Below are 21,984 nucleotides of genomic sequence, written 5' to 3' on the forward strand. Positions count from 1 at the left end.
TACTACAGAAATATCTCACAAAAACCCACTTCCTGTTTGAGATCAGAAATAAAAGCTCTATAATCCATGCAATTCATATTTGAGGGATACAAATGACATTTAGAAGGGTTAGTAATTCCATACCCACAGAGTATGGTACAACTTAACATTTAAAAAAACTGAAGATCACAAACTTTGAAAAATATGAAAAATTATTCACTAAATAAAAAACAAAGGTTACCATTCCTTTTACAGAAACTTTAAAACACAATTTTATACCACACTTATTGATGAATAGATTAAAATGAAGATCTTTTAGGAACTTTATAGGCAATGTAGGACAATTTTATGGATAGGTTTAAATGGCAAAGAAAATGTGGATGAGTAACCACCTTATGGTTGTAAGTTGAGGGATTAGGTGAGAGTTTTTTCCTTTCTGTACATGACATTTATATGGGGAAGAAAAAAGTTTTTTTTTTTCAAAGACTGTTGGATTTGAGACATGGCAGAGTTTATTTCCTAAGAATAATGTTATTTGGAATGTATTCAAAGGAGAAATATCACTAATGGTATGCAGTAAACATTGATTTGTTATAGTCAAGGCAGAATGTTATATTCAACACTGATAGACCAAAATAATGTGCTTAGTAATATGTTCAATATTTCATGAAATCTGGCTGAATTAAAAACAGTGTTTACTGTATTAAGGCAAAACAGCAGATTCAAAAACAGCAGTAAGTGTAGCTTTCACATTTAAATGTATAATGGTTATACTTGAATGATACAACATAAAGTTGCTGCATTATGCAAAATGAATATAACAGGTGTAAACAAAAGGAAAGATAGAAACATGTTATGTAAGTCATATACAGTTGTTAAATTATTCAGAATCATTACTGTTAAAGAAGGAGGAGAGCAAGAAAAAGTGCAAACTAAGTAGAGTGACTATTTTAAGTAAATAGAGAGTACCAAGGTAAGAGAAGGACGAAAGATAGGTGAAGCTAAGCAAGCACTGCACAAGAGAGCCATATCTGATACCTTCACCAGCTTTTTGCTTGCCTCCTCTTTCTCCTGTCCAATTATATCCACTGGCAAATGATTTTCAAATTCTATCCAAGTTAATTGAAGCTGACTGGACAGCAAGTTCTTGCTAGCTGTATGATTATACTTGCAACTGTATAATTACACTTGCAACAGCTCAGCTGTTGGCCCAATTTGGTCTATGGATACAGAAAGTAAAATGAGGAATATTGGATTTCGAAGCCAAGTGGCTACCATCCAGATTCTACATAATTCATTTAACTGTAAAGGATCTTTTTAACATATTGAATACATTGGACCTTTAACCAAATAAATGTCAATCAGCAAAGCTAATGAGACTCTGGTATCTCACACACATTTACCCTGTGCATGACTTACAAATACTTGAACACCGAATATTAACACTGTTGACACCATTATGGCCATGAAAGAAGAGATTACTTGTGTCCCATTATGCTTGCACAGGCGAGACAAATATGAGGATCTCAATAATAAGATTACTCTTGAGTGTAATAAAAAATTCTTTTTATAATTTTAAGTTTTTGAAAAGGAATTAAAAAGATTCATTAACCATGTCAAATTCTATACTAAAAATTCATTTAATATATTTTTGCATCAATCTTCTTCACATTTATCCCAAATATGTCATTTTTTTGTAGTTCATAAATTTGTGGATTTGGTGTAGATTCATATTGTTTTGAAAGACGGATCACTGTTTGCTAAGTCCTCAAATTCATATTTTCTAGCAACTATAAATTACAAATAAAAATTGGTTCTCCATGAAAAACAGTGAATTACAAGAAAATTGGTTCTCCATGAAAAATAGTGAATTACAAGAAAATTTTTACTGTATGAAAAATAGTGAATTTAAAGAAAATTGGTTCTCCATTAAAAATAGTGAATTAACTGCAGTTTTTACTGTAACAAATCTCACCTTTTCTTCCTGAACAGGTAAAGACAAATCCAGAAATGGTTCTAAAGTCTGGGAGATCTAGAAAACAAAACAAAGTTACAAAGATTTTAAAAAATTCAACTTCAGAAGAAATACAACTACATTTATATGCAGCTGCCTGAAGAATTGGGACTCCACTGGTAAACATGATAAAATTAATTAATGAGAAAATCCAGGGTAAGAATGTATTTAAAAAAATTATTGGATAGAGTTCACATTATTACATATAAACAATCTGAGTACAGTTGGTCCACCAGTTTAGGAGAAAATCAACTTTTAATACCTCAATTTTCCAGACAAAGCAGACAGTTTTGCCATTCTCTTGCATTTGGCACTGTGTAATGACATTAAAGCAGCACTTTCAGCAATTTCTCTGTTATCATCCTCTGTACTGAACTCAAACTAAGATAGGTATTGCTGTGATAGTGTCGTCCTCTGTGTTGAACTCAACCTGCCTTCGAGAGATATTGCTGTGTTCACATCCTCCTCCCTGACTCCTTCTTTCTCCTTTACTTGTATACTTTTATTAAGGTTTGTAAAGTGGTGTGAATTTATCGTTATTTTCTAATCTGACCTGTTTTTAAGTTTGATAAGGTTCATCTGCTCAAACATTTCCTGTCAAATAATATCCACAACTGACATTGTAAACATTTCACTTAACATCTGGCGCCATTTTCTTTAAAAGTACAGACTGGTTCACAATGTCCCTAGCTTATCAGTAAAATGAATCTGTGAAGGAAAGTTCACATTTGAAGAAACCCATCTGTTTTCTTGGAAATGGTCATATACAGTTGCTCTATACAGTTGCTATAAAGAGCAAATAAGGAAAGTACTTTTATATCAGTGGAATTAAAGAGATGATAATAAAAATGACAAAAACAACTTTTTTATTGCCAAAAGCGTAATGGTTGGCATGTAAGCTAGAGCAAGAAATATGTAAATACCATAAATCAATTTAGTTTACTTTAAAGCTGATGCAATGCATGTCATGAGCTTCCAATAAAAAGACATTCTTTTTTCAATGATCACAACCAGCAGTACTTTCTACCCCTAAAAAGCTGTTATATTAGCCAAACAAGAGTCCCATGAAGGGACTAATGCTCTACTCTCTGAAATGAATGTCCATGTATCCTAGATAAAACTGTTTCTTCTGTTTAACTGTAAAGTGCTGAAATGATCTCTGATATTCTTCTGTGAAAACAAGATTTGCAAGATGGCCACTGTGGTGGCCACATGAGATGTAAAATTGGCCCGATTTTCATTTAGGACCAACTGTTCATCATAAGAGGTTTTTGGTGTAATCCCATGTCAGTATGACCATTCATTTATGAGGAATAGCAATACCAAGATTTTCATTGTGGCAGCCATTTTGGAATGTAAGATTGGAACCATGTTGATTGAGGAAAATCTAGACATCTTAAGAGTTAATTGTCAATATGATCATCCAGTCTGGGAAAGTAACGATAACAAGATTTTCAACATGGTCACTGTGGTCATATTGGATGTCATGTCAGCATAATTTTCATTAATGATCAACTAGTGAAAACACCATGTTCAGATAACTTTCTTTTTAGTAGGTGTAGCACTATTATCGGCATGACTGAACTGTGGCTATATTAAACGTCAGATCATTTAGGACTAACCAGACATCATATGAAGTGAAAAACCCTTGTCAATATGACCTGCATCAAGACACTTTAAGTTGCACTAACAACATTTTCATGATGGCCATTATTGTGGCCATATTGGAAGTCAAATCAAGATATTTTTATTTAGGAGCTCAAGACCTCAAAAAAGCATTTTGATGAAAACCTAAAGTTGATGTAACCATAAATGCAGGTGTAGCAACAACAAGATTTTCAAGATGGCCACAAATGCAGCTATCGTGGAGATCAGATCAACATTTTTAATTTACAAACAACTTGATAGATTCTTAAATCTTCGGGTGAAAACTTCATACTGAAAGTTTAGTGACAACAAGAGTTTTTGATAGACTGTTGCAATGTTAGCCATTTTAGATCTCAGATCAGCCCCATCTTCATTTGGAAACAACTAGACATTATACAAAGTATTTTGGTCAATGAAAACCATGTCAAGGAGAAGTAACAGTAACAAAATATTCAAGATGGTCACTATCATGGTGACTGTAGTGTGGTACCATTTTACTTTAGGACCAGCTTATACCATGGGATGAATGTGTGTGTATAGTTTTCATGGCAACCCTCCATGTGGTTCAGGAGTTGCTATAACAAACTTGTGCTAACAGAAGGTCAGTCAAATGACCATGAATAACCATAAGCTTTTCTAGTCTATGACCAGTAAAGCTAAATATATACTTACATACTGGCATTCTTCACACATTACAGTGCTAACAAGACAGCCTCCAAACAAAGCATCCACAAATGTGTAATTAACCTGACGACCATATTCTGCAATAGAAAACAGATTAGGTACATTTATATACTGTATTGAATCAATTTTGTCCGGAATATACAGGTGTGCAACTCAGACCAGTAATGTAGCTTTTAAATGTTGGCTAAAATTATTTTAGCAGTTAGAAAGCCAGAGTAAATTATGTAAGGTCACAAATTTTTATGGAATTTATTTTTACATTCTCATTCATCACAAACATCTCTCTACCACTAAAAGCCCTCCTTATACAGTATATGAATTTATATACCACTAAAAATAACCCCTATACAGTGTATGATTTTATATCCACTAAAAATGACCCCTATACAGTATATGATTTCATGTCCACTAAAAATGTCCCCTATACAGTGTGTGATTTTAAACCACTAAAAATGTCCCCAATAGAGTATGTGATTTTATATGTAACTAAAAATGCCCCCTATACAGTATGTGATTTTATATACCACTAAAAATGCTCCCTATACAGTGTATGATTTTATAACCACTAAGAATGCCCCCTATACAGTATGTGATTTTATAACCATTAAAATGCCCCTATACAGTATGTGATTTTAAACCACTAAAAATGACCCCTATACAGTATATGATTTTATAACCATTAAAAATGCCCCATATACAGTATGTGATTTTAAACCACTAAAAATGACCCCTATACAGTATGTGATTTTATAACCATTAAAAATGCCCCTATACAGCATGTGATTTTAAACCACTAAAAATTACCCCTATGCAGTAAATTATAACCATTAAAAATTACCCCTATACAATATGTGATTTATCACCACTAAAAATGACCCCTATACAGTATATTATTGTATATACCACTAAAAATAACCCCTATACAGTATGTGATTTTATAACCATTAAAACTGACCCCTATGTAGTACATTATCACCATTAAAAATTCCCCCCCATACTGTATGTGATTTATCACAACTAAAAATGCCTCCCTATACAGTATGATTTATTATCATTGGCATTATTTACAACAAGTAATCAAATGTGAACTGTACCAGCCTCGACAAATGATACATTGTCAATGGGGCCATGGTAGCTCAATTGGAACAGTGTTGTTGAGCTTGTATTCAATGCGCTGGATACTCTTCCAAGTCAACTATCTCAAAGAACTTTGGGAAAGGCACATAGATCACATTTCCTTGGCATTTAATAGCCAATAATGTGTTTAAAAGTACCTCAGAAAACAACTGGCCAATATTTGTCAAACATTCTATAATTGAAACCATAAAAACATTTCTCCCTATAATCTTCGACATATATTTTCTACTAATTCAAGTCAAAATTTGGTTGCCAATTTCTAAGGATATCATGAAATGAAAGATTATATTGGAAACAGATGCTGATGCAGAAGGCATTTCTCAATCAAAATATGAAAATGTCCATGTTTACACAAAATATGACGTCATCTCATCATCACAGTATTGTATCACATTATCTCATTTCATCACCAAATCAAATCGCTTTTTCATCAACCAATCAAATTACTTTTCCAAATTTTGGGAAAACCTTGCTTTGGTATTACAAGGAAAGATCACCTTTTTTAACAAGACCTCTGTTTGGCAAATATCTCAAGGAGCAAACATAAGATCTGGTTGAAAGAGACCATTGAATTTCAAAGAGCAACATGTCTGATCTGGTTGAAAGAGACCATTGAATTTCAAAGAGCAACATGTCAGATCTGGTTGAATGAGACTAATGAATTTCAAAGAGCAACATGTCAGATCTGGTTGAATGAGACCAATGAATTTCAAAGAGCAACATGTCAGATCTGGTTGAATGAGACCAATGAATTTCAAAGAGCAACATGTCAGATCTGGTTGAATGAGACCAATGAATTTCAAAGAGCAACATGTCAGATCTGGTTGAATGAGACCAATGAATTTCAAAGAGCAACAAGAGATCTGGTTAAATGAGACTACTGAAGCTCAAAAGGCAACACATGAGATCTTGCTGAACAGGACTATTGAATCTCAAGGAGTGACACATAACAGAGCCTCATCTGCTGGTGCATTATGCAATGGCAGATCTGGATCTATGCTGTTTGTTACAACCAGTTGCAAGTACAGTATGGTCAACATGGATCTCTGATGGAGCATATCTGCTCTTTCATTTCTAATTTAAGACACATGAATTCGATACAAGGTATCATAGGAGATAGTCCATTTCACAAAGATCCTTGATAAATGGAGTACTGCACCCTATCCAAATTTTAACAATGATGATATTGTAATACACAATTAAAAAAATTAAAAATGGGCTAGAATTAATTATATAAATGGGCATCAACTGTAAATTTACATGAAGTAGAAATTCATCAGAATGTAATAATACCTTATTAAAATACTGTTTATAAAATATAAGTCAAGCAGGTTTTAGTAATTATAACCAAATAGATATCATATAAATTCTATTGATTAAAATCCATGTTGATAAGACTAACAATATAGAAGGAGTATTGATAAAATGATTTTCAGATGGCTGCCACTGTGCCGTATAAGAAGTCAGATCAGCACCATTTGCATTTAGCACCAACTGGACACTATAATAAGTCTTATGGTGAAATGTTCATCTGACAGATTTTCCATTTAGAAGGAGTATCAACAAGATTTTCAAGATGGCTGCCATTGGAACTATTTTCATTTATAACCACATATATATCATAAAAAGTTTTTGGTGTGTGTGTGTGTGTGTGTGTGTGAATTGGATTTTTAACGTAACTTTAAAAATGGTTTAGTCATATTGCTATGATGTCTGCAGTGTGGCAGGTTATAGTAATATCTAGCACTGGGGCTTGATGCCGCAGACATGTAGCATCATGTCCCACCCAGTCATATTGTCCTGACACCAGGCTGATCAGTCCTAACACTCACCTCTTAATATTGAGAGCAAAGTGAGACAGCTGCAGGTACCATTTTTATAAGTCTTGGGTATGATTCAGCTGGGGTTCAAACCTGCAAATACCCACATCTAAGGCAGATGCTCTAACCACTTAGGCCACTGGAGTTGTCTCAGTCTTTTGGTAAAAAGCCATGTTGATATGACTATCAGTTTAGAAGGAGTATTGATAAAAAGATTTTCAGATGCCTGCCACTGTTGCCATACTATCAGTTTACAAGGAGTATTGATAAAAAGATTTTAAGATGCCTGCCACTGTTGCCATACTAGAAGTTTAGAAGGAGTATTGATAAAAAGATTTTCAGATGCCTGCCACTGTTGCCATACTATCAGTTTACAAGGAGTATTGATAAAAAGATTTTCAGATGCCTGCCACTGTTGCCATACTATCAGTTTACAAGGAGTATTGATAAAAAGATTTTCAGATGCCTGCCACTGTTGCCATACTAGAAGTTTAAAAGGAGTTATGATAAAAAGATTTTCAGATGCCTGCCACTGTTGCCATACTATCAGTTTACAAGGAGTACTGGTAAAAAGATTTCAGATCCCTGCCACTGTTGCCATACTATCAGTTTACAAGGAGTATTGATAAAAAGATTTTCAGATGCCTGCCACTGTTGCCATACTATCAGTTTACAAGGAGTATTGATAAAAAGATTTTCAGATGCCTGTCACTGTTGCCAGACTATCAGTTTACAAGGGGTATTGATAAAAAGATTTTCAGATGCCTGCCACTGTTGCCATACTATCAGTTTAGAAGGAGTACTGGTAAAAAGATTTTCAGATGCCTGCCACTGTTGCCATACTAGAAGTTTACAAGGAGTATTGATAAAAAGATTTTCAGATGCCTGCCACTGTTGCCATACTATCAGTTTACAAGGAGTATTGATAAAAAGATTTTCAGATGCCTGCCACTGTTGCCATACTAGAAGTTTACAAGGAGTATTGATAAAAAGATTTTCAGATGCCTGCCACTGTTGCCATACTATCAGTTTACAAGGAGTACCGATAAAAAGATTTCCAGATGCCTGCCACTGTTGCCATACTATCAGTTTACAAGGAGTATTGATAAAAAGATTTTCAGATGCCTGCCACTGTTGCCATACTAGAAGTTTACAAGGAGTACTGATAAAAAGATTTCGAGATGCCTGCTACTGTTGCCATACTATCAGTTTAGAAGGAGTATTGATAAAAATATTTCCAGATGCCTGCTACTGTTGCCATACTAGAAGTTTAGAAGGAGTATTGATAAAAAGATTTTCAGATGCCTGCCACTGTTGCCATACTATCAGTTTACAAGGAGTATTGATAAAAAGATTTTCAGATGCCTGCCACTATTGCCATACTAGAAGTTTACAAGGAGTACTGATAAAAAGATTTCCAGATGCCTGCTACTGTTGCCATACTAGAAGTTTAGAAGCAGTATTGATAAAATGATTTTCAGATGCCTGCCACTGTTGCCATACTATCACTTTTAAAGCAGTATTGATAAAAAGATTTTCAGATGCATGCTACTGTTGCCATACTATCAGTTTACAAGGAGTATTGATAAAAAGATTTTCAGATGCCTGCCACTGTTGCCATACTAGAAGTTTAGAAGTACTGATAACAAGATTTTCAGATGCCTACCACTGTTACCATACTAGAAGTTTAGAAGTACTGATAAAAAGATTTTCAGATGCCTGCCACTGTTGCCATGCTATTAGTTTACAAGAAGTACTGGTAAAAAGATTTTCAGATGCCTGCCACTGTTGCCATACTATCAGTTTACAAGGAGTATTGATAAAAAGATTTTCAGATGCCTGCCACTGTTGCCATACTAGAAGTTTAAAAGGAGTATTGATAAAAAGATTTTCAGATACCTGCCACTGTTGCCATACTATCAGTTTACAAGGAGTATTGATAAAAAGATTTTCAGATGCCTGTCATTGTTGCCATACTAGAAGTTTACAAGGAGTATTGATAAAAAGATTTTCAGATGCCTGCCACTGTTGCCATACTAGAAGTTTACAAGGAGTATTGATAAAAGGATTTTCAGATGCCTGCCACTGTTGCCATACTAGAAGTTTACAAGGAGTATTGATAAAAAGATTTTCAGATGCCTGTCACTGTTGCCAGACTATCAGTTTACAAGGAGTATTGATAAAAAGATTTTTAGATGCCTGCCACTGTTGCCATACTAGAAGTTTACAAGGAGTATTGATAAAAAGATTTCCAGATGCCTGCCACTGTTGCCATACTAGAAGTTTAAAAGGAGTTATGATAAAAAGATTTTCAGATGCCTGCCACTGTTGCCATACTATTAGTTTACAAGAAGTACTGGTAAAAAGATTTTCAGATGCCTGCCACTGTTGCCATACTATCAGTTTACAAGGAGTATTGATAAAAAGATTTTCAGATGCCTGCCACTGTTGCCATACTAGAAGTTTAAAAGGAGTATTAATAAAAAGATTTTCAGATACCTGCCACTGTTGCCATACTAGAAGTTTACAAGGAGTATTGATAAAAAGATTTTCAGATGCCTGTCATTGTTGCCATACTATCAGTTTACAAGGAGTATTGATAAAAAGATTTTCAGATGCCTGTCATTGTTGCCATACTATCAGTTTACAAGGAGTATTGATAAAAAGATTTTCAGATGCCTGCCACTGTTGCCATACTATCAGTTTACAAGGAGTACTGGTAAAAAGATTTTCAGATGCCTGCCACTGTTGCCATACTATCAGTTTACAAGGAGTATTGATAAAAGGATTTTCAGATGCCTGCCACTGTTGCCATACTATCAGTTTACAAGGAGTATTGATAAAAAGATTTTCAGATGCCTGTCACTGTTGCCAGACTATCAGTTTACAAGGAGTATTGATAAAAAGATTTTCAGATGCCTGCCACTGTTGCCATACTAGAAGTTTACAAGGAGTATTGATAAAAAGATTTCCAGATGCCTGCCACTGTTGCCATACTAGAAGTTTACAAGGAGTATTGATAAAAGGATTTTCAGATGCCTGCCACTGTTGCCATACTAGAAGTTTACAAGGAGTATTGATAAAAAGATTTTCAGATGCCTGTCACTGTTGCCAGACTATCAGTTTACAAGGAGTATTGATAAAAAGATTTTCAGATGCCTGCCACTGTTGCCATACTAGAAGTTTACAAGGAGTATTGATAAAAAGATTTCCAGATGCCTGCCACTGTTGCCATACTAGAAGTTTAAAAGGAGTTATGATAAAAAGATTTTCAGATGCCTGCCACTGTTGCCATACTATTAGTTTACAAGAAGTACTGGTAAAAAGATTTTCAGATGCCTGCCACTGTTGCCATACTATCAGTTTACAAGGAGTATTGATAAAAAGATTTTCAGATGCCTGCCACTGTTGCCATACTAGAAGTTTAAAAGGAGTATTAATAAAAAGATTTTCAGATACCTGCCACTGTTGCCATACTAGAAGTTTACAAGGAGTATTGATAAAAAGATTTTCAGATGCCTGTCATTGTTGCCATACTATCAGTTTACAAGGAGTATTGATAAAAAGATTTTCAGATGCCTGTCATTGTTGCCATACTATCAGTTTACAAGGAGTATTGATAAAAAGATTTTCAGATGCCTGCCACTGTTGCCATACTATCAGTTTACAAGGAGTACTGATAAAAAGATTTCCAGATGCCTGCTACTGTTGCCATACTATCAGTTTACAAGGAGTATTGATAAAAATATTTTCAGATGCCTGCCACTGTTGCCATACTAGAAGTCAGATCAGCATCATATACATGATAAGAAGTCTTCTTGTGAAAATCCAATGTCAATATGACTTCCCATCAAGAGGAAGTAGTGATAACAAGGTATTTAAGATGGCCATTGTCAGAGCTGTACAATTTTCATTTAAAATTAACCACCAGAACTAGAACAATTAAGTGTTATGACACTCTCTCAAATCAAAGGCACACAGTTTACAGCTTTGTAATTTTATTCTTTGTCACTTAAAATAAATCACTTCTTTTATAGCACTACAATAGCAACCTACATGAAAATAATGCAACTTCAAAATACAAATATTTGGAGCAAAATGTTTCTTGAATAACACTTACCTGATCATAATACATTAGGAGTATAGTCACTATCTTGCAATCCAGCCCTCCAAGGTCAGGTTTAGCAAATGAAGTGCTCAAATGTAACCTGACTGCCAAGGTGGAAGTCAGACAAGAGTGGTCTCCCCTGAGATATGGGACCAGATCACATACATTTCTCACTGTCTATTAATGGCAGCAATGGTCTGCTGCTGCTGAGATATAGAGGGTATTTAAAAAGTTCTGAAAGTTTCATTAAAACCTTTTTAGTTTCCAAAACCCATCAATAAATTTGATGCAGATCAATAGACAAAATAATGGTCTTTAAAATCATCTGCTGTTGCATGCATGTTATGCAACATATTTAACAGCAACATTAAAATGTCAGATACAGAAAACAATTTTTCTACTGAACAAAGTGCATACTATAAAATCTGGGTGTTCTTAGGCTACTCATCTCTGAAAACAAGGCCAACTTGAATAAAGTTTATGAATGCAGTTCTCTCCATTATATTCTACAATTCAGAGGTTGTTGTTGTTGATGTTCTAGGGTTTAATGCCATTTTTCAGAACAAGATAGGCTATACATGGCGGCCAGTATAACTGGTGGAGGAAGAACCCTGGAAAACCCAGGGAAGAACCACTGACCCACAAGAAGCTAATGGCAGGCTTTCCCATATACCCACGCTAGCCGAGACTGAGACTTGAACTCACGCAGGCAGAGGTGAGATGGCAGTGATCTGGAACAGTGAGCACTTTAGACCACTCAGCCACTCTGGGCCCCGCAATTCTGAGGTAGAAGAAGATGACCCACATTCTGGAAGATCACTGTCAGTGACTGGTGAGAGAGAAATGGCAGTTGTCAAAGGGCATGAGTACAAGGTGGAAGATATTACTATTTTCAAAAGGTATCTTTAATATACTGAAGAATCAATTGAAGCTCCATGAAGTTTGCACAAGATGGGTCCAGTATTTGTTGATGGCTCATCGAAATAGGCTCAGGCTGAAATTGCCAAACAGCTACTCATCAAACACAAGAGAGTGACAAGAGACATTTGAATGAGATTGTCACAAGTTATGTAACTTGGGATTACATTTCTGTATCTGACTCAAGAGAAAATAAATAAAGTCTGGATGGAAGAAAATCAACAGTGACCACAAACTGCATCACATACTCGGACTGTCAAGAAAGTTTCATAAAAAAATATTTTTTATACAAAACGCCTGGTCATACAAGTACCAGTGCCAGACATTGCTAGTATCACAGGACAATTTTGTGTCTCCAAAGTGATGCCAAAAGTTGTGGAACACTAGTGAACAACCTGCCCATGCAACAGTATCCATCTGCTCCATGACAACATAAGCAAGCCAACATAACAGGCTTCCTAAAGGAATACAGCATCCAAATTTTTCCACTTCTTTTATACAGCCATAATTTAGATTCAAATGTTTTATGGCTGAATTCTGTTAAGAAAGATTTGCCAAGGAGGAGACAATTTGAATGCTATCATGTGGTTGGAAGTACAGTTTTCTAGTGTATGAATACCATACCAACAGGTGAATGTCATTTATAATAATTAGATATTCAGACAGAGAAAGTGTTTAGAGGTACATGGGGAGTAATTTGAGGAGATTCACTGATATCCTGACCTGTTGCCCTGTAGTCCCTGCTGTCAACAGAAACAATGAAGGCCTGGAACTGCCAAACTCACACTTGCAAGTCAGCTGCTCATGTGAACATAGCCCAAACCCTTATTGTCCAGAACCCCACTGACACTCACACCTGGAAGTGAGTCACTCACGTGAAGATAGCCCAAACCCTTATGTCCAGAATCCCACTGACACTCACACCTGGAAGTAAGTCACTCATGAAGATAGCCCAAACCCTTATGTCCAGAACCCCACTGACACTCACACCTGGAAGTAAGTCACTCATGTGAACATAGCCCAAACCCTTATTGTCCAGAACCCCACTGACACTCACACCTGGAAGTGAGTCACTCATGTGAACATAGCCCAAACCCTTATGTCCAGAACCCCATTGACACTCACACCTGGAAGTAAGTCACTCATGTGAACATAGCCCAAACCCTTATGTCCAGAACCCCATTGACACTCACACCTGGAAGTAAGTCACTCATGTGAACATAGCCCAAACCCTTATGTCCAGAATCCCACTGACATTCACAACTGGAAGTGAGTCACTCATGTGAACATAGCCCAAACCCTTATGTCCAGAATCCCATTGACACTCACACCTGGAAGTGAGTCACTCATGTGAACATAGCCCAAACCCTTATGTCCAGAACCCCATTGACACTCACACCTGGAAGTGAGTCACTCATGTGAACATAGCCCAAACCCTTATGTCCAGAACCCCATTGACACTCACACCTGGAAGTAAGTCACTCATGTGAAGATAGCCCAAACCCTTATGTCCAGAATCCCACTGACACTCACACCTGGAAGTGAGTCACTCATGTGAACATAGCCCAAACCCTTATGTCCAGAATCCCACTGGCACTTACACCTGGAAGTGAGTCACTCATGTGAACATAGCCCAAACCCTAATGTCCAGAACCCCATTGACACTCACACCTGGAAGTGAGTCACTCATGTGAACATAGCCCAAACCCTTATTGTCCAGAACCCCATTGACACTCACACCTGGAAGTAAGTCACTCATGTGAAGATAGCCCAAACCATTATGTCCAGAACCCCATTGACACTCACACCTGGAAGTAAGCCACTTATGTGAACATAGCCCAAACCCTTATTGTCCAGAACCCCACTGACACTCACACCTGGAAGTAAGTCACTCATGTGAACATAGCCCAAACCCTTTTTGTCCAGAAACCCACTGACACTCACACCTGGAAGTAAGTCACAAATGTGAACATAGCCCAAACCCTTATTGTCCAGAACCCCACTGACACGCACACCTGGAAGCAAGTCACTCATGTGAACATAGCCCAAACCCTTATCTCCAGAACCCCATTGATACTCATGCTAGGAAGTCAGTCTCTCATGTGGCTCATAGGCTGAGAGAACAGCTCAACATTTATTCACCCAGTGTCATCCATTAATCTCCACCTGGAAGAAAAAGATGCAATTCTCTCCCCATCCTGGGAAAACCACAACAAAACCCACCAAAAAAGTCAACCTCAAGGGCCCAACCCAGAAATGTCCTCTCATTTCCTTGGGTGGGTAATTGAAATGGTCCTGGCAGGCTTATCTTATGATGAAGCTAGTCAAATGAAGTACTAAATATCAATGATGAAGATAGAATGAGAAATACTGTTGTATTATTTATTTTTGTTGGGCTCAATTTTCGTTGTTTTCTATAATAAAACAAGGCATTTTCATGGGTACTTAAATTCAAGGTTTTGCCTGTCAAAGTCTGTGTATTATCAGGTATTTAATTTCATCGTTTAACCTCTACAAATACCCAAAATAAAGAATACAAAAAAATAAAACTATGCCAACGCAAGCAGCTGTCACTTTAATGTTTAAAGCAATACTACCACCTGTATGAGCACAAATCAAAGACCTGGCAAGTTCAATACTTACACCATGTTTTCCACCAAGTGAATAACATCAGTCAAAGCTGACGCAGCCAACAACACTAAAACAATACTTCCATCTCTATGAGCACAAATAAAACACCTGTCAAGATTAATCACTTTTTGCCATGTTTTCATTTGAGTACTGAACATCAAAGGAAGCCAATGCAGCCAACAACATCAGGCCAATTGGTTAGTAAAGAAGAATTAAAATGACACTTCGATGAGTGTTATGCTAAACAGGTCATGGACACCATTATGAAAAAAGATGTTACTGGTGATGATCAGTGCACAGTATTAGTAAACCTTGCAACCTTATTAATCAAGCCAATTCACGCTGAATGGATAATTGCAGCTCACACGACAATAAGTGAAAGATTGGACCTAATTATCAGTGGTCTTGAGAAAGCTGGACTTGTTTAATTCAGCAATTTGGGGATTATTTACCCGAGAAGCATCTGTGAGTACCATGAGACTTGATTGACAAGATGTTGATACAGTGGCTTTGTCCAAAAATCTGTAAAGTGTGAGCTTTAATACTCTGTTGTAATTAGTGTATATACGTAGTGTTTCATTAATAATAGTGTTCAAGAAATAGTTATAATATTTTACAGGATTGTTGTTCTTTTGGATTAAAAATTAATGGATAAAACGAAATGTGATTTCAGAAGGATTTATATGTTTCAACAACAGCTGTACTCGAATGAAGGCTCAATTTCAATAAGTATTAAATTTAATTTTCATATACTGTTATTTTTGTTATTTTGTATTATTTTTTCTTTCATTTTCAGTAGTACTAATGCTTTTTCTCTATTCTCTATCTGTACTTACCTCATATATCGATTTAAGGCAATGGGTGTAAAATTACAGCTATCAGATACCTTACTGAACGTGTGCATTGAAACAATATAAAATGATTTATAATTCTTGTTTCATAAGGTTAAAATATATATTTAAAAAAACAAATGTAGAAGCTAATATTTAATTATGAGGTTACAGTATTGAACTTGATTTATCAAATACCAGCAGCTGTGTTAATCTCTAGGAATGAAACACTGTAGTAAAACAAGGGGGGGGGGGTCATCCTACGTGGCTCATTTTTTGTTGGGGATATATTTTAATTCGTGGTTTGGGGCAACAATGAAAAACATGAGAATTGGTACCCCAGAAAAACTGATGATACTACAGTATATAGAAATATAGATAGAAATATAATTCTCTGGCATGAAATTAACTCCACAGAATTGATGAATTAATATATATATAAAAGTTTATGTATTTGTGATAGGCCTCAAGAGAGAGTGTGCTGTCTACACAAATGGAAGTATTCATGATCATTCTCATCTGACATGAACTTGGACAAGCCAAGCTGTTATCACTTCTCCTGCTAAATCAAGCCCGTGAGGGTTGGATGTACAAGTTGTTATCAGACGTGCATGAAATATCTGAGTAAACTAGAAAAGCATGATAATCAACCACAAAAAAGATTCATACATATAAGTACACTATAATATATATATATATATATATATATATATATATATATATATATATATATATATATATATATATATATAGTGAGAGAGAGAGAGAGATGAGAGATACTTACTCCTGACTTTCATCCTGATATCATGATCAACTGTTTGGGGATTGGAGTTTACTACCAGCTCGAAATATTTCAACACTGCAACCTGACCTCTCTGGAAGACATAATTTGCATTTCAAAATCAAATTTGATTGGAATGAGCAGTATCATTTATCTAATTTTGATGGTCATCAAGCTAATTTTGATGGTCATCAAGATACTATTTTATATAAGACCATAACAAAGAACATAACTCTAGAGAAATTGTTAACCTAATACATGAAAAAAAATCTTTATATTTTCTTAATTTTCTTTTCTTTGTGTCACTAGAGAATTTATAATAATATGTACAACATTAGTTGCTAAATTAATGTTATTTTCCTTTAATACCATTTTCTATTATTAAAACAATGGAACAATATAGAAGGGAGGTAACTATCGCTGGGTATCATCATTTGAGTTGTCTCCCTTGCCACATAATTGACATGACCGTTCAGAGGATCAATACTTTCTTACTAAGTTTAATACATCCATAAAGTTTGTAACTGTTACTATAATGGAATATTTTCAAGCTTAAATTCTTCATGAATCAATTTTTCATGTCCATGACATTAAACTTTAACAAAACAACAAAAACAAATGAAGGGCAGATTTTGGCATAAAGGGTGTAATGAATCTGATTGATGAAACAAGGGTTGTTTCAATTAATGTTGATCTGCACTGTAACATTATATATCTGCCTCAGGTTTAGTAGTCCTCTGTGTAGGCATTCTTAGGGCATGGTTGACTCTCTACATTACTGACCAAAGAGTCATAATTATCTCAGCTTTTGGTCAAGGTATGCTGGCTTGAATTAAACTTAATGAGCAGAAGTCATTATTTTCATATCCGACATATCATAATCATGACCTTTGATCTTTAAACCCCATAATCTAAAGGGTTTATTTTACTACCCTAAGTGCAAATCATATAACACCACCAGCATTTCGACAGGGGAACATAGGCAAGCTGTGACAATATTTCAGTATGCACCAACTAGAAAAAATGGGCAAGCTGTGACAATATTTCGGTTTGCACCAAAGGAAAATGGGCAAGCTCACAATATTTTGGTTTGCAACAACAAGGGAAAATGGGCAAACTGTGACAATATTTAAGTTTGCATAAACTCAGCTGTATGGCACAATAAGTAATACTGCACTTGTTCAACCTAATCCTAGCTGTATGGTACAATAAGTACTGGACTTGCCCAACCTAATCCTAGCTGTATGGCACAATAAGTAGCACACTTATTCAACCTAATCCAAGCTGTATAACATATTAAGTACTGGACTTGTTCAACCTAATTCTAGCTGTAAGCTACAATAAGAACTGGACTCAACCTAATCCTAGCTATATGGTGCAATAAGTACTGCACTCAATCTAATCCTAGCTGTATGGCACAATAGGTACTGCACTTGCTCAACTTAATCCTAGCTTTATCTGTTGCAATGAATAATGATGCCAAAGACTGCAAAGGAATCATTCCAAATACATCTTTCCTAGATTTCTTCAGAATCTTTTTCCTCTTCCACTGACACATGTTGTAAATAACCAGCAAAAGTCACTGCAACACAAAAAGTAGGTCACCATGACCTTTTGCTTTAAATGAACATTACCCTCCATGATTAATACAACCATCAAATGTCACGACTGTACATGCAATAGTATCAGACACAGAACAACATGTAAAAGCTGAATGTGGGTGGCTATGCAAACAATGACATTGATGTTGGAAACTTACACACTTTCTTACCTAATCAAACCACAACATTACTGTTGGAAAAATATAAATATGTCTTACCTATTCAAACAACAACAAAATAATACTTATCTCTTGTCTATTCAAACAAAAACAAAGATGCTGGAGAAATATAACAATGTCTTGCCTATGCAAACAACAACATTGCTGTTGGAAAAGTATACCTATCTTGCCAATGCAAACAACAGCATTGCTGTTGGAAAAGTATAACAATGTTTTGCCTATGCAAACAACAACATTGCTGTTTGAAATATATACATGTCTTGCTTATGCAAATAACAAAGATGGAGAAATATAACGATGTCTTGCCTATGCAAACAACAACATCACTGTTGGAAAAATATAACAATGTTTGTCTTGCCTATGCAAACAACATTGCTGTTGGAAAAATATAACAATGTCTTGTGTATGCAAACAACAACATTGCTGTTGAAAAAGTATACTCGTCTTGCCTCTGCAAACAAAAACATTGCTGTTGGAAAAATATAACAATATCTTGTGTATGCAAACAACAACATTGCTGTTGGAAAAATATAACAATGTCTTGCCTATGCAAACAACAACATTGCTGTTGGAAAAGAATACCTGTCTTGTGTGTGCTTTATAGGCTGGAAAAAAATAATTCTCGTCTAAAACCAATTATCAAAGGAAGGTGTATTTACCTTGATTTCTTCCGATCGCAGGATGTCCAGCATGTGAGTTAGAAGCTCATGGCTATCATGTTGCTGGTTGCCTCTGAACATCGGGGCCCTGAGGAAAAAGGAAAGCACATTAAAGTGACCGACTCAAGATTTGCAAGTAGTAGTCTTCCCTCCTGCAATAAAAGCAAGTGTTACATGCTCTAGGGAAAGACAAAGAAAGTCAAATTAAATGAACCTAACCATAACCCATTTTTTCTGTATATTCACTGCACAAGCAAATCTTTAAGAAAATAATGTATCCATCATTTCCCTTTGAGACAAGAGACAAGAAATACAAGCCACACTGAAAGATGTAAGAAAAAACTGACAATACTCCATGACTTCAATCCAGGCTCTTGAACTGTGAACATTACATACAGAGTATTTAAACACTGTCGAGTATCATGCATGATTGTAATGGACTAATGTAGTAAAGGTAATGGACTTGTAGTACAGATAATGGACTTGTAGTAAAGGTAATGGACTTGTAGTAAAGGTAATGGACTTGTAGTACAGATAATGGACTTATAGTAAGGGTAATGGACTTGTAGTAAAGGTAATGGACTTGTAGTAAAGGTAATGGACTTGTAGTAAAGGTAATGGACTTGTAGTACAGATAATGGACTTATAGTAAGGGTAATGCACTTGTAGTAAAGGTAATGGATTTGTAGTAAAGGTAATGGACTTGTAGTAAGGGTAATGGACTTATAGTAAAGGTAATGGACTTATAGTAAAGGTAATGAGATTATAGTAAAGGTAATGGACTTGTAGTAAAGGTAATGGGTTTGTATTAAAGGTAATGGACTTGTAGTAAAGGTAATGGACTTGTAGTACAGGTAATGGGCTTATAGTAAAGGTAATGGACTTGTAGTAAGGGTAATGGACTTATAGTAAAGGTAATGGACTTAAGTAAAGGTAATGGGATTATAGTAAAGGTAATGGGGTAACGTTGTAGTAAAGGTAATGGACTTATAGTAAAGGTAATGGGCTTGTAGTACAGGTAATGGACCTATAGTAAAGGTAATGGACTTGTAGTACAGGTAATGGGCCTATAGTAAAGGTAATGGACTTGTAGTAAAGGTAATGGACTTATAGTAAATGTAATGGGATTATAGTAAAGGTAATGGGGTCATAGTAAAGGTAATGGGCTTGTAGTAAAGGTAATGGACTTATAGTAAAGGTAATGGACTTGTAGTACAGGTAATGGGCTTATAGTAAAGGTAACAGACTTGTAGTAAAGGTATTAAATGTATCTCATTCCTCAGACGTTTCTTTTGATGAGGTCAGTGTTTTATGTGGAGCATTTGTATTTACTGATGTGACTGATAGGACCTGTTCAGCTAATTTCTCATTTTATACATTTAAAAAAAAAAAAAGGTAATGCTACACACATAGATGCTGAGTCTCTCACAATTAAAGAGTCTCTCATTACATAAACACTTTGAAGAAATGTTTACAGATATCTTAGACTTCATTATTGCAAGAGAACACTGATGTGAAACTTGGATTACTCTTTGCAGACTTGTCCAAAGAGGGCACTAGGGTTGACAACATTGGTTTGAGTCGAGTTGATCTCCTGAAGGAAGTTTGCTAGTGTCATGGTAAAGGGTCTGGCTTTACTAAGGCTGATCCTAATGCTGGGCTGCAACAACAAAAAAGACATACTGAGTAAATCATTCATTACACAACCTTCAACAGCTAATTCCTACGAAATATACATGCATAAAGTCATGATTTTTAGCAGACTGGAAGCAAAACATCATTAAATGATGGAATATGCAAGAATAATGTACTTTAAGAAAAACAATGGTAATAATATCCACTTGTACAGATAACAGAATAACTAGCACCCCACATCAGAAATACCCCATGAGGTCAAGCTAATTATATATTCGAATAGTAAAAAGTGTTCTGTCCAACACAGTGTCTCACCTTCATCCCTATGAAGATGTATATCTGACTCATAAAAATTAAGTTGATGATGAGACCATGACAATATGACACCCATGTCTTATCATACTTTCACATGTAACACAATAAAAACTGTCAACTTAGTAGAAATCCTTCATAGAAGACAAAATGAGGATACGTAGAACAATTCATGCATTTAAAATATAACCTTTAAGAACCATACCAAATCCATAATATAATCATCCTCATCGCTACTGCTGGAGTTGTCACTGATGCATGTCTTGCCAGGCAGAAAGAGTGGTCCCCCTTCTATGCTCCTTTCCGTCAAGAGGTTCTCCAGACTGTACGTCTGAATCAAATTCTGAAAACAAAATGTCAGCAACAAATAATTGAATGGATTTCATGATTCTCTCTTTAGAATAGATTAGAGATATGCAAATGAGTCGGTATGAACAAAAAGTAAAAATCATCTCTTTAGACAAGTCATTTACATGTCACTGCAGCCTACTTTGCTGCTGAATACTTACAAATTGTACCAGAGGAAATTTAATTAATGAATTCTGATAAAGACGCCATACCTAAAAGATGGTGGTACATAATCAACTCAGACAACATTTATAGCATAAACTTTGAGTCTAAGATTTTGTTACTGCTCAAAATGAATTTATAAAGATTACGTCAAACAGAATAAATCCTTCTGAATAAGGACAGACTTCAACACAGATTAATATGGACAGAATTTATAACAGTGGGGGGGTGAGAGAAAAAAAAGAGAGATAATGATCAATGGATCAAGGCAAATTAAGTTTTACTCAAAAAAATGCATTAATCAACAGTAGTAAAGTTAAGGAAAATATATTAGTCTGTTGTTTCTTTTTGTTCTTGTATATATTACTCACCTGCATGGCTGCATTGAAGAAACATGTGTTCCCCACATTACGCAAACCCTGCAAGTATTCAAGTTAATAGATTTCAGTAAACAGTTTGTAGTGTTTCATCAGACAATTTAGCTCTAAAATAAAATATCCAATAATTACTACCCATCACTTGTTATTTTTAGGAGTGTA

At 35.5% G+C, this 21,984-nt stretch overlaps 1 protein-coding gene across 2 annotated transcripts in view; it reads right to left on the reverse strand.

Annotated features, from left to right (window-relative positions):
- Window positions 1-21,984, reverse strand: part of LOC149798869 (uncharacterized) — a 38,805-nt gene that overhangs the window by 12,317 nt on the left and 4,504 nt on the right. The window contains exons 3-9 of one of the 2 annotated variants that reach the window (XM_089957783.1): window positions 21,817-21,864; window positions 21,141-21,278; window positions 20,518-20,648; window positions 18,989-19,076; window positions 16,553-16,643; window positions 4,313-4,401; window positions 1,955-2,011 (exon numbers count right to left, since the gene is read on the reverse strand). In XM_089957783.1, coding sequence (XP_089813909.1) covers window positions 1,955-2,011; window positions 4,313-4,401; window positions 16,553-16,643; window positions 18,989-19,076; window positions 20,518-20,648; window positions 21,141-21,278; window positions 21,817-21,864 — 642 coding nt within the window. The remainder of the gene's footprint in view (window positions 1-1,954; window positions 2,012-4,312; window positions 4,402-16,552; window positions 16,644-18,988; window positions 19,077-20,517; window positions 20,649-21,140; window positions 21,279-21,816; window positions 21,865-21,984) is intronic. The other variant, XM_089957784.1, reaches the window with a different exon arrangement.

Source organism: Sinohyriopsis cumingii, chromosome 5 (assembly GCF_028554795.1).
Source record: "Sinohyriopsis cumingii isolate HCF-2022 chromosome 5, ASM2855479v2, whole genome shotgun sequence".
Classification (NCBI taxonomy): Eukaryota; Metazoa; Mollusca; class Bivalvia; order Unionida; family Unionidae; genus Sinohyriopsis; species Sinohyriopsis cumingii.